This window comes from Otolemur garnettii, unplaced genomic scaffold (genome assembly GCF_000181295.1).
Source record: "Otolemur garnettii isolate 467f Iridium unplaced genomic scaffold, OtoGar3 scaffold00044, whole genome shotgun sequence".
Taxonomy (NCBI): Eukaryota; Metazoa; Chordata; class Mammalia; order Primates; family Galagidae; genus Otolemur; species Otolemur garnettii.
Genome location: NW_003852439.1, coordinates 8,392,830 through 8,405,070, shown reverse-complemented (window position 1 = coordinate 8,405,070; position 12,241 = coordinate 8,392,830). Strand labels below are relative to the sequence as shown.

Here is a 12,241-nt window from a genome sequence, read left to right as displayed (position 1 = left end):
CGCCTTAGCCACCTGAGCCACAGGCGCCGAGCCTCTTGCCTGGGATTTTTAAATATGTCACCAACACCAGCCCTTGTGCCCACCTTCCTCCTTCACCTGCCCCACATGGCTGCAGCCTCCTCCAGGAAGCAACCACATCTCTCCTCCTCCAGGCAAAAGGTTGATAGGTCCCTCTCCAAGGGTCCCTCCTACATAAGTTAGAGGGCCCACTGAAGTCCTAGGTACCCACCAGTAAGGCCAGGCCAGTGGGGACCCAGATTCAGAGCCAGACACACTAGCCAACAGCTCTTGAGGGTGAGCACGTGCTGGCACTTTACACATAGGTGTCTGTCATAAAGGCCACAGGTGCTAGACAGACCTGGTCCAAATCCCACTGCTACCCTTTAACAGCCATGTGACTCTAGGCTTTAAATTTCTCATAACATGGAGTAGAGACAAACCCACATATGGAAGGAACTACAAGAAATGATACATGGGTCAAGGGTGAGGGCTCCACCGACCACAGCTCTTCTGTGAGATCTGAAGAAGGAGGGTGAGAGAGGCCAGGAGGCCCATCCAGGGATATACCAGCAAGAGGTCACACCAACTGCCCAAGTTGCATTCTTTCTGCTTCATCCACTGCTGCCACAAATCTAGGAGCCCTACCATGTACTTGCATGGCCCCATGGTCCAGGAGCAGCTGCATGCAGTTTGCACACTGCCAGTGAGCCCAAGCCAGCAGTTCCTGTGGCTCCATCTTGTTCCCACCTCCCAGCCTAGCTGTTCCTTCATCCACCCAGATACTCAAGGGTCATCCCACTGGGGGCAGGCCTTGTGCTGGAGGGCATACTGATGGCTAAACACAAGTCTGACCCATGTTTCATCAACATTTAAGGAGGCAGGCAGGCAGGCAGAGAGTTGGTGTCCCACAAATTTCCTTTCCCTCTCTCTGAAGCACTTTTCCGCGAGTGTTTAAAGACCATGATCTTTTCCATTCAGTCTTGGAAATATCTTGACACCTAGCCACAGTGGAAATTACTTCACAGGAACCTCTCAGGTTGGGGCACCTAATCCTGGGCCCCTCTTTCCTCGCCAGTCATCTCCTCAGCTAGGCTGCCCACATCCCTACTCTCCCTCCAAGGGAGGGCCTGGCTTCCTGGAGAGATTGTTGCTATAGGATGCCAGGAACTCTGGGATACAGGGACCAAGGTTTTTGTGGAGAAACTCGAATGCCCACAGTAGGTCAAGTGGCATTTATGTCAGAAAGGCAGTGCCTGCCACACAGGCCCTCAGGGAAGGGGCCTGGGAAGGATGGGGCCAAAGGGAAGAAAAAGGAAGGCCACAAGTCCGGGGAAGGGTAGGGGGCAGGCAGCCCACAGATAGGGGGCCTGTGTCCCTCGAGAGGGGCCTGAGGGGTGATGAAAAAGGTATGTAGACAGTCCAGGCAGCATGGCGCTCCTATACAAGTGAGGCAGCAAAGCAGGGTGCAATCTCAACCTGTTCCCTGTTAGCAGCTGGGACCCAGCAGCACTCACCCTTGGACCCACCCTGGCTATTCAAGACAACTGTGCCTGGACAGCCTGACCCAATAGGAATTAAGAGCTTAAGCCCAGCCTTCTCACCCTTTCCTGCTTCCTGACTGAATACCAAAGTCCGATCTCCACACCCAAACACAAGTAATCTCTCAGGCTGGGGCACCTAATCCTGGGCCCCTCTTTCCTGGCCAGTCATCTTCCTCAGCTAGGCTGCCCACATCCCTACTCTCCCTCTGAGGGAGCATCTGGCTCTCTACTGGACCTAGATCTGCTCCCACCTGTCCTGTGCCTCAAGTTCTCCAAAAGCCTGCTTGTCAGCACCATAAAATCCCCACCTGACACCCCCTGAACCCGCTCTGGCTTCATTGACTTCATCTCTCAACTCCACCACTTTGCTATACTCGCTGGGGTACATCAAGGCCTTTCTCATTCCCAGCCTTTGTATATCTTGCTCCCACTACTTGGAGTGAATCCCCATCGTCCCAGGACTGGCTGCTTCTCCATCAGGTCTGTGGCTAACAGTAGCGCTGCCCCACCCCTGCTTTCTCAGCCCCCTGTTTCTTTCTTTCATAGCACACTTCTCACTCTCCTTCGGAATTTTGTCTGGCCATTGTTAGGCCATTTCTCTAGACCATGGGGGTAAGGATGCCCCCCAGGAGACGTTTGCCAATGTCTGGAGACATTTTTGTTGTCACAACTGCAGGGGGTGTGTGTTTACTATCAAGTGGGGATAAACCAACGATGGTGCTCAATATCCTGCAACACACGGGACAGCCCCTCGCAGCAAAGAATGATCCGGCCGGGAACTGTCAATAGAGCCGAGGTTCAAGAACCTTGCACCAAAAGATGAGCTTAGGAGAACTGGGATCGTGTTCCCGCAGTCTCCCGGCATCTAGAACAGTGCCTGGCACTCAGAAAGATGGAATGAAAAGTGAGAGAAAGAAGGCATGGAGCGAGTGACAGAGGAGCTGACAGGCAAGACAGACTGACCGACCCAGAGACCCCGGACCGACCCGGCCCCGCCCCCCCTCGACCAGACCGCCACCCGCCGGGCCCCAGAGCGCCTGCCCCGCCCCTCTCTCGCGTGGACTCGAGGCGCGAGTCCCGGGCCAGGCGCGCCACGCGGACACTCACCCGCCCGTGGCCGCCCCGGAGCGGCGGCTTCACCCTCCCGCTTCATGGTGCCCCTCGGCCGCCAGCTGGGAAAGGGACGAGACGCGCGAGCCGGAAGCGCTCAGTGGCTGCGCCCGCCGGTACTTGTAGTTCTCCTGCTCACGGGGCCCGGGCGTCTGCCTCACTCGCGAAGCTTCAGAAACTACGACTTCCGGCGGTCCAGTCGCTGCGGGGCGGGATTGGCCGTTTCAGAATCACTCTATGTTGCACTGCGGAGTCTGATTGGCTGTGTGTATCCGTCGCTCACAAGTTAGGCTCAAGGGACTCTACAAAAGGGAGAAACTCTGGGTTTAGACCTGAGAAACCGCCTCCAAAAGAAATGCCACGGCACGATTGGTGAAAATAACGCTGTAGAGACCGGAGCGTATCAGCTGCAAGGGAAGGCGGGCACTTCAACTAAGAGTGCCCAATCACAGAGGTGAGTTGTTTCTATAAAAGGTTGAGCCTCGCCTTCCTCCATCCTTTCGCGGTGTGGGCGAGTGGGTTCAGTTTGATTTGTACTGGTTTGTTACAATTCCAGGAACAGCTGGCTTTTGTGTGGAACTCTGGCGGTAGCCCGATCCCTGCAAACTAGTCAGGCCCCCGATCCAGTCTTGACCTGAACTCATCTTGGCCCTGAGAGTTTAAACGTACCTTCCCGAATTTCAGACCTTCAGCGCCCTACAGGTAAGACTGGGCCCGGCCTGGTTTCCCCGATTCAGCCCCAAGCCTATGATGAATTGCTGTAATTTCTGACACCTCGTATGAAAGCTGCACGTGCAGCCTGATTATTTTGCAACACTGAGGCTTAGGGTGCACATCTTTGGTGGGGAAGGTCTGGGATTGAAAACAGGTCTTGCCCAAAATGAGGGAGAGGAGGCCTCTATATTTCGGCGCTGTTTGATTTTCAGGGCCGTCGTGACCCGGCAGCAGACCTTGAACCTGAATTAACCTCAACAAGGAGGCCCAGCCGACAGGAGAACCTGGTGGTAAGGCAGATACTGTGTGTGTCTGAACTGCTTAACAATAAAGCAAAGATAGCGAGTTGATTCTTTTCCTAAAGCGTCATCATTCTCACACTCCCTTGGCATCCCAGAGGGATGGCTCATCTCTGGAGCAATGGTGGAAAAGAGGTAGAGGCATGATATGGAAGTTCCTTGGGACTGCATTCTCCATTTTTGCTTGTAAGGCAAAAAAAAAAAGGTTGTTTTTTTATGCTTTTGCCCCAGGGTGAGTCTTGAGGTCTCCTGTAACAGACACTTGAGTGCTCCTTTCTCTATTGTTGGAAATTGTGAAGTTAAACACTAGCCACTTAAGCTCCCGTGTGCTCTTAAAGAGCGTTGGGGTTGGAAGCAGCCTTGGGTTGGGGGAGGACTGGCATTTCTTTCAATGGATGAGATAGAAAATTTAGAAAACACAATTTTATTCACTAGGACTGAAAACAAAGGCTTGCAATCAAAAGACCAAGTGCAGGGTGGAGCATGCTTGGCAATCAGACTTTGGCTGTAAGTAGGTGGGGCCTGGTCCCCAGGTCAGCAGGCTGCTCTGATAATCCTAGTTTCCTGATATTTGGGTGACTGCCCACTGCCCACGTGCTTTTCCCAGTAGCACACAGATAGCTTCAGGTAATCGTCCAAGGTCACATGAGAAGACTCTGTTTTGTGAACCAGAGCCTTATATCGGTGAGTTGGGAGCAGGTGGCTCTCAGGGCATATAAATGCATGATGTTATTAGTGATGCAGCCTCTGTCCCAGGCATGGGCAGGAGTCCTCTCCCTGCCTGAGCAGTGTCTGCAGGTAAAGACATGGCTTTCCGAAGGGGTACATGTGGTGCCAGCCCAGCCAGTGGCCTAGCCAAAGAGCTGGGCATGCCCAGGAGAGGGCAGCAGAGTGCTGGGCCAAGGTCTGTGCACTTGGTGAGGCATTTCCTCCCATGCAGAAGACCTGTTCAACATACAGGCTTTGAGAGCAAGGTATTAAGGCCACAGCCAGTGAAAGGAGACTGTGGGCCTGCTGCTGCTCCAAAACCTACTTGTGGGACTGAATATCAAGTCTGTTGCTGGGAGGAGTAAAGTTTGGCCTGAGGTCCTAGAAACAGACACCTTAGGGTTGGCCACTGGGTGACAAGGTCAGAAGGGCCTGTAGACTTCTACAGCCTTCCAAGACTGGGATTAAGCTCAGCCAGGTTCAGGGACGACAGCAGGAGTTCCCTTGGCCCTCCCTCTTAACATAATCATGCAGCCGGAAGCGGGGCTCACTGGGAACCTTCATGGAGCGCTGCTTCAACTCCCTATAGAGCAAGGGTGACAAAACAACGTGGCCTCCTATGCCCCCAACAGGAGGGTTTAGACCCTGGGCTTGGTCTTTCTGGTGACCCCCAGGACTTACTTTGCTATGGCTGTGAAGGCCAAGTCCACATTGAGGCCTGTCTTGGCACTGGTCTCCATGAAGGGCAGCCCATATTCCTGCAAACAGCTGCTGCCAGTGGGCTGGTGGCCTGGTATGGATGGCCCAGGTTCCACAGCCTTAGGGGCACCCTCACCACCCACCTTCCCTACCCTAACTCACCTTGGCTAACTTTTCTCCATCTTCCCTCTTCACCACATGCTCGTGGGCAGAGTCCACCTGGCTCAGGCACAGAGGTCTTGATGACAGCTGGCCCATGGCTCACCACCCACCCCCCTCACCTTTACTTTGTGGGGCCAGGCTGGGGAGGGCAAGATAGGCCTCCCACCTTGTTCCCCAGCAGCATGAGCACCGCATTGTGCTGGGCGTACTCCTGGATCTCAGTCAGCCAGGCCTGTAGAGGGAAAGGCTGGTGCTCCCTGCACGCTCTGCCCCGTGCCCCAAGGCCTCTGCCTATCTCCAGAAGTGCCACCCATGGGTCAAGTAGGGGCACCCAACCTTACAGAAAACTTGGCCAAGGAGTCCCTTTAAGAGAGTTGGAATGACCTAGGACCACCTTACCCCCACACTCAACCTGAGCCACCTCCATCCCAAAAGTGACCCTCATGTTTGTGCATAGAGGAGGTTGGGATGGGTTAGGCCCTACCAGGAAGGAGTCCACTAACCTGGATGTTGTCGAAGGAGGACTTGCTGGTGACGTCATAGAGCAGCAGCAGTGCTGAGAGCAGAGGCCAAGTGAGGACGTCCCCTGTTACCTAAGCCCTCTTGCTCAGATAACCCCCCCAAGCAGGGTACCCACAGACCACAGTCTCAACTCCCTGAGAGCTGGGCCATGCATCCATGGGCTTACCATGAGCATCCCGGTAATAGGCATGAGTGACACTGCGGAACCGCTCCTGACCAGCTGTGTCCCAGATCTGCAGCAACAGGCACAGGTCTGGCTGTGCCAAGAACCAACCAACAGCCCCTCCCCAGTGTCCTCTTCCTCCCAACTTGCCCTTCCAATACCTCACCTGCAGCTTCACCTTCACACCATCCACGTCCAGAACTTTGTTCTGAAATAGAACCAGCCAGTTCCAGCAAGGGCCTAGCATGAACCTCTAGCCTGGCACCCAAGAGTAGGAAAGGGAGGAGAGGCAGTGTGGAGCCAGGACTGAGCCTGAGTCCTAAATTCCTGAGCCATTGCTCTCCCCCTATGCATACCACCTGCTTTTGTCCTGACCACCCACCCTCATGCCTGTAGGTCACACACCCGCTAAAGCCCTTCTGGTCGCCCCATACACAGTGGGTGCTCAGGCCCCTATCCCTCAGATGGCTACCCTGATAGTGGACTATGGTCAGCTGTGACCAAGTCTGGGCCAACATTTTCCTCCTCTGTCTACCTGGAGGCTGTCCCTGTCCCTCAGGACCTTTAAATTAAAGCCAAGCCCACTCTATCTCTTGCTCCACCACTGGAGCCCTGCCCCTGGCCACCACTGCTTCCCTGTACCCAGTTTCCAATTCAGCAGCTCCCCTGCACAAAGTGCAGACTTCTGCCTGCCCCTTTCTCCTTGGGATGTGTTCTGTACACACTGCCTGGAGCCACTTGCACTTAATTTGAAGTGTGATCCCACTTCCCGTTTACTAAGGCTGCCTCAGTTTACCCATCTACAAAATGGGGGTGACCAAGGTGCCAGAACTACTTTATGCAAATCACTGACAATTGTCTGGCTAAAAGTGTTCTAATTTAAAAGCTTCTCCTGGATGGGCTGTCAGCTCCACAAGGCCTGAGTATATACCTCTCTGACCCAAGTCAGTAACCAGTGTCCAGAATTGTGTCTGGTAGGCATTTTGTCCTCTTGTGTTTGCTGGCTGGCAATGTTCCCCAGCCAGGCCCTCTCAGCTAAGCACTAGATAGGAGGCAGGGAGACATACACCACCTCCCTCCCTGCAAGTCCTGCTGTCAGTGTGCTTCTGGGTCTCCAGGGAGCCAGGCACAGCCATCTGCTGGGCGGGGGAGGAGGCTGGAGAGGACATCTTGCCTTCCCTGGCACCCTTAGCAGGGTGCAAACTATAAGGCCTCACCTTCTCAGGAGCTAGAGGGGAAGCAAGGACCAGAACAAAGAACCACTGCCCTTTGACCCAAATTGACTGCTGGTACCTCAATCATCACTCATCCCAGAAGACTTAAGGGGGCTTGGGTCCCCTAAACAGGATAGAGAATGGCTCCCCAGACTGGAGGGATCTCCTTTCTGTCCCTGGAATGGGCTCCTTCCCATCTTCCTGCTAACTGTGTCTAATTAAAGGGTGAGAAAAATGCAAATCCAAGATTTGCTAAGAACACACCAACACCTCAGCACGAGGAATTAAGGCTGGTGGGCAGAGGTGTGGGGCTCTGGCATCAGAGCCCTTGCAGGCCCCTGTGTAGGGTGCTGGGGCCATGTTGTTACCCAAGGGCAGGTGCTTAACCAAGGCCAGCCCTGGAAGCCCTTGCCAATAGGTCCTGGGTGAAGTATCTGCTCCAGAACCGCAGCCACCTCTTGTAGGAACTGAGCAGGCCACCTGGCACCTCCCACAACCTTAGGACCTCCTCTGTACAGTGGGACAGCAGTGCTGGCCTCCTGAGTGGACATGGGCCATGAGTTACCTCTGACTGTTACCACCCTGGGGACATCAGCACTCAGTCTTCCCTAAAGCACAGGATGTAGTCTGTCCCCTAAGTAGAGCCAGGAACATAGGAACTATCCCTTGTCAGATGCAGCAAGATAGTGGCTGAGGCACCTCATCTCAATTGCCCTCACCCTGGAATCTGGGTGGCTCAGCTGGGAGCTCCATATCCTGAACCTATTGGTACTACGACTGGGATAGCAAAGAACCAACTTCCCAGGCATCCTGGGAAGATGCATTGAGTTGACGTGGGGTCCAAGGCTGCCTGGGCCTGGCCAGGGCTCGGGACATCAGTCTCCACTCTCACCCGGAAGTCGATGCCCACAGTGGAGATGAAGGTCCCCGCCAGGAAGGCACCATCCTTGAAGCGTACAAGCAGGCAGGTCTTGCCCACTCCCGAGTCCCCAACCAGCATAACCTAGTGCAGGTAAGACAGTCAAGTGTCAGGCCTGAGACAAAAGGAACCATGATACTGGCGCACTAGGAGGGGGCATCTAGCCTGGCCAGAGAAGGGTTGCAACTGGGGCAAGAAAACAAGGACTGCAGGGCCCAGGTGAGAAGCAGCCTGTCTCTACTGGCCTAGATGCCCTGCTTATGCCTTTGGAAGGCTTGGTCCCCTTCTAAGCAGTGGACCATCTCAATCAGTAGGGGGTAAGGACAGCTGCCTCCATCCAGGGCTCTACTACCCTACCCCACCCCACCCCACACCAGGCATGATCGAGAGGGGAGCACTGGGATCTGCTGAGGAGCAGAGCAGATGGGGGTGGCAGCTGGGGCCCTTCTAAGAGACTTGTGCCTCTGTGCTGAGGACTCTAAATCCCAGCAAGGCTTGGGAGGAATTTGCCAAGCCAGGGTCAGATCTTGACCTCAGGAGGGGCCTACGCCAAATCCGTGAAGGGGGAGGTCAATCAGGACCTCTTCCTCTCTCCCTACCCACTGCCAAATGCTCTCAAACCCAAAGATGGTCCTACTGAGCCCCTCTCCCCCAATTTACATACATCTGCCTTGGTCTGGGGAAGGCTACAATGCTCCCCACCCAAATGGCAAACCCCATTCTAGCCTCTTCCTCTCAAAAAAAGAGAAAAAAGACCCACAGACCCTGGGAGTGAGGGAAGGCAGAAAATGAGAAATGAGACTGGGGCCCAGGAGAGAGCTAGGGCATTAGGGCGTGGAGAGGAAGCGCCGGGCGCTGATGTCTGCAGCGCCCTGCCAGCTGGGAAGTAGGGGACAGGCCCTGCCAGCTGTTGAACACCCCAAACCTGGGCTTGACAGCTGTGTGTGTGTGTGCGCACGCTGACTGTGCCAGCCATTCCAGCTACTGTCCGCCGGGGCCCCGCACCACCGTCCTCCCCGACCCTCCCCACCTGGCTCAGACCGCTCTCCACCTGCTGCGCTTGTGGAGGGGGGCGGGGATGACTGGCTCACCTTGAAGGCGACGTCGTATAAGTCGCTGCCGCCTCCGAGCGAAGGCCGGTTGGCCTGCGGGGGCCCATTGGGCGGCGCATCGGGGCCGGGGTGCGCAGTCCTGGGACAAGCCAGCCGGGGCCCGTTGGCTGCGGCCAGAGCGGAGGCAGCGGGCACGCTGGCCCCTTTACTCTTGGGGGTCTTCTTCCTGGACATAGCGGGCTGGCGATCAGAGCGGTCCCACTGCGTCCCGGGCCGTCGCTCTTCCCGCGCACTCGGAGCCGGACCCAGACCCAAACCCTATATCTGGCGGCCGCGGCGGCATCCCGGGCCCGGCCTCCTGCCCCGCCCCCGCCGCTCAGCCTGCCTAGACACCGCTTAGGCCCCGCCTCCCGGCTCCTCCTGCGGAGCGGGGCAACGCAAATTACCGGCCTGCCTGGGCCCAGCGACCAGACTCCCTGGTCGCCTTTGAGCACCCACCGGGGTGCTGGGTGGTGGGCTTGGTGAAGGCTGGATCCCAGGATCCTGGGCCACCGCTGCCAGCCTGGCTCCACTCAGCCTGCGCTGCTCCAACCCAGTACCTCTCAAGGACCACCGGCAGACCCGAGACCAGAGAGAGATCCTGAGATGAGAGTGCTGGGACACAGGGCCTGCAGGGGTGGGCACCCGGAATCTGTCCCTTCTCGCTGAGAGATGCCTGCCACTTGGTCTGCTGCTGCTCCCTGCTGGGTCCCCTCCAGGGCAGGTGGGTCCAGGAAGCTCCAACAGGCTTGAAGTTACAGCCTTGATGAGCAAACAGCTGGTCATCAGAGGCAGGACAGAGTAGGCACAGCTGAATGGGCACAGAAGTGTCTCCCACAGCTTCTGTCCCCTAGGCTGAAGCCTTGGGGTCTAAGAGGGAGAGGAAGCAGGTACCAGAGCCAGTGTCACACCCACTGAAGGTCCCCTCCTGTGGGACTCTGTCCCCAGGGACCTGCAAGGTGGGAGGTTACTCTCTTAGGCTGTAGCTGACCCCTTGGCCTTCCCATTCCAGATTCTGGCCCCAAAGTGGCCAGTGCTGATTCTTCAAACCCTGAGGTGGTCCCTGGGACACCCATCTCCAGGGTCTGATACCTGCCCACAATGGTCTGGGGCTTGAGAATGAGTCTGACATGGTCAGACCTGGGGAGTAGAGGGTAGTGCACCTGAAGTGGAGTGCTGGCTGAGAACCAGAAGAATGGTCTGGCTGTCCCTCAAGATATGACAGCTTGGCTTGGCACCTGTGGCTCAAGTGGCTAAGGCGCCAGCCACATACACCTAAGGTAGCAGGTTCAAATCCAGCCTGGGCCTGCCAAAACAACAATGATGGCTGCAACCAAAAAATAGCCAGGAGTTGTGGCAGGTGCCTGTGGTCCTAGCTACTTGGGAGGCTGAGGCAGGAGACTTACCTGAGCCTAGGAGTTGGAGGTTGCTGTGAGCTGTGATGCCATAGCACTCTACCCAGGGGGACAGCTTGAGGCTCTGTCTCAAAAAAATATATATATATATATATGACAGCTCTCCCCTGGGCCCTTCAGGGGCTAAGTCCTCCCAGTTGGCAGGGCCCAGAGCCCAAATAATCAGCTGCCTCTAAGGCTCAAAGGCCTGAGGAAACACAAATGGAGAAAGTGCCCGGGGAGAGATTCCTTGAGAGGGGCTGGTAGCAATCTGCACAAATGAGGCCACTGAGGGCCGCCCTACTGTGTGCCAAGAACATGTCATCAAAACTCTCCTGTGGGATAGGTGCTGCTATGGTTTTCAGTGCACTAGTGGGAAAACTGAGGCCCAGAAAGGTGAGGGGAGCTGTGCAAAGTCATCAGACTAGGAAGGGGCAGAACCAGGATTTGCCCCTGGGAACTCTAGCTCCAGAGAACATAAACTGTCCAGTGGCAGAGTTGGTGCTATACTCCTCTGATGACTCGACTCATTCCTCAGGGACCTGTCAGAACTGGGGGCAAACCTAGGGAAGCCATTTTAGAGCCTTCCAAACTGCTTTGCCTGGTCTCATTTCCCTGCATCTTCCAGGCCAGTTCCCAAATGTGTGTCTCATGGGTTTGGGGCAGGGTATTGGGCTCCCACTGCTGCAGCCCTGGGGGCCCAAGGTATCCATCCCCACAACCTCAAGACTGTTAGCTCTGGGTCTTAGCTGGGACATTAGCAGCCGCCACCCACTGGCTCCAGGGTCCAGTGGACTCTCCATACTCTCCTGCTAGCTGCTGCCCAGGGTATACCCAGGACATGGAAACTAGAAGGAGTCAGGGTTGGGTGCTCTAGGGTGGAGCTGTAAACCCAGCCTCCTTTGGGGGGGAGTCGTGTTGATAGGCAACCAGAAAAAGTCGGCGGTCAGGCAGGGAAGGGAGTTTGTTTGTTTTTGAGACAGAGTCTCACTGTGTTGCCCTTGGTAGAGTGCCATGGCATCACAACTTACAGCAACCTTAAACTTTCTGGCTTAAGCAATTCTCTTGCCTCATTCTCCCAAGTAGTTGGGACTACAGGTGTCCGCCACAACATTCGGCTATTGTTTTTTGTTGTTGCTGTAGTTGTCATTGTTTAGCAGGCCTGGACCGGGTTTGAACCCACCAGTCCCAGTGTATGTGGCTAATGCCCTAACCACTGAACTACGGGCGCCTAGCGGGGAAGGGAGCTTTGAGTGATAGAGGACACAGATTTGCTCTTGTAACCTTTACAACTGGAACAGTTTACATCAAATCCAGGTCTCTGCTTTCTCTTGAAAGTAGGGAGCCCTGAGTGCCTGCATCTTGGCTTCCAGCAGCTCTCCTCATTTTTGATCATCATATCTCTTGATTCCTCTGTTTGCCATCTGTTTTACCCTCTGGAATGTAAACTCTCTGGGCACAGGAAGCGGCTTGTCTTGGTCACTGCAGTGTCTCCAGCAGCTGGCTCTGGGTCTCAATAAACAGTTATTAAATCGGTGAAAGATGAGTTAGAAACACAGGACTCACTTCAGGAGGACATGTCACGCTAACAAGGCTCTTTTTTTTTTTTTCTTGTGAGACAGAGTCTCAAGCTATTCCCCTGGTAGAGTGCCATGGCATCACAGCTCATAGCAACCCCCAACTCCTGGGCTCAATCGAGTCTCCT

General features: G+C 55.4%; 2 protein-coding genes, 1 long non-coding RNA gene and 1 other non-coding gene across 5 annotated transcripts in view; 2 read left to right on the top strand and 2 right to left on the bottom strand.

Moving 5' to 3' along the window:
• TRAF7 (TNF receptor associated factor 7) overlaps positions 1 to 2,744 on the bottom strand; it is a 21,627-nt gene extending 18,883 nt beyond the window's left edge. The window contains exon 1 of one of the 2 annotated variants that reach the window (XM_012805827.2): positions 2,649 to 2,744. The gene's annotated coding sequence lies outside the window, so the exon portion shown is untranslated. The remainder of the gene's footprint in view (positions 1 to 2,648) is intronic. The other variant, XM_023513801.1, reaches the window with a different exon arrangement.
• Positions 2,745 to 3,238: 494 nt separating this feature from the next.
• Positions 3,239 to 3,715, top strand: LOC111725595. The gene is made up of 2 exons (XR_002773625.1): positions 3,239 to 3,353; positions 3,578 to 3,715. It is a non-coding gene; the product is annotated as an uncharacterized LOC111725595 (long non-coding RNA).
• On the top strand, positions 3,394 to 3,476 carry LOC111725618. Its single transcript, XR_002773643.1, has one exon. It is a non-coding gene; the product is annotated as a small nucleolar RNA SNORD60 (small nucleolar RNA).
• Positions 3,716 to 4,724: 1,009 nt separating the features above from the next.
• RAB26 (RAB26, member RAS oncogene family) lies at positions 4,725 to 9,337 on the bottom strand. Its single transcript, XM_003790796.3, has 9 exons — positions 9,143 to 9,337; positions 8,025 to 8,135; positions 6,085 to 6,126; positions 5,922 to 5,988; positions 5,737 to 5,789; positions 5,400 to 5,465; positions 5,234 to 5,290; positions 5,054 to 5,130; positions 4,725 to 4,955 (listed from the first exon to the last, which is right to left on the bottom strand). The coding sequence occupies exons 1-9, from the start codon at positions 9,335 to 9,337 to the stop codon at positions 4,853 to 4,855; spliced, it is 771 nt and encodes a 256-aa protein (XP_003790844.1). The 3' UTR covers positions 4,725 to 4,852.
• Between the last annotated feature and the right edge of the window lie 2,904 nt (positions 9,338 to 12,241).

Excerpts from the sequence above, each read along its gene's own strand:
- RAB26 (XM_003790796.3), bottom strand. The coding sequence starts at position 9,337 with ATGTCCAGGAAGAAGACCCCCAAGAGTAAAGGGGCCAGCGTGCCCGCT. Across the intron at positions 6,127-8,024 it reads CTGTGGGCATCGACTTCCGG|AACAAAGTTCTGGACGTGGA; the intron begins GTGAGAGTGGAG and ends GTTCTATTTCAG. Across the intron at positions 5,131-5,233 it reads ATGGAGAAAAGTTAGCCAAG|GAATATGGGCTGCCCTTCAT; the intron begins GTGAGTTAGGGT and ends AGCTGTTTGCAG.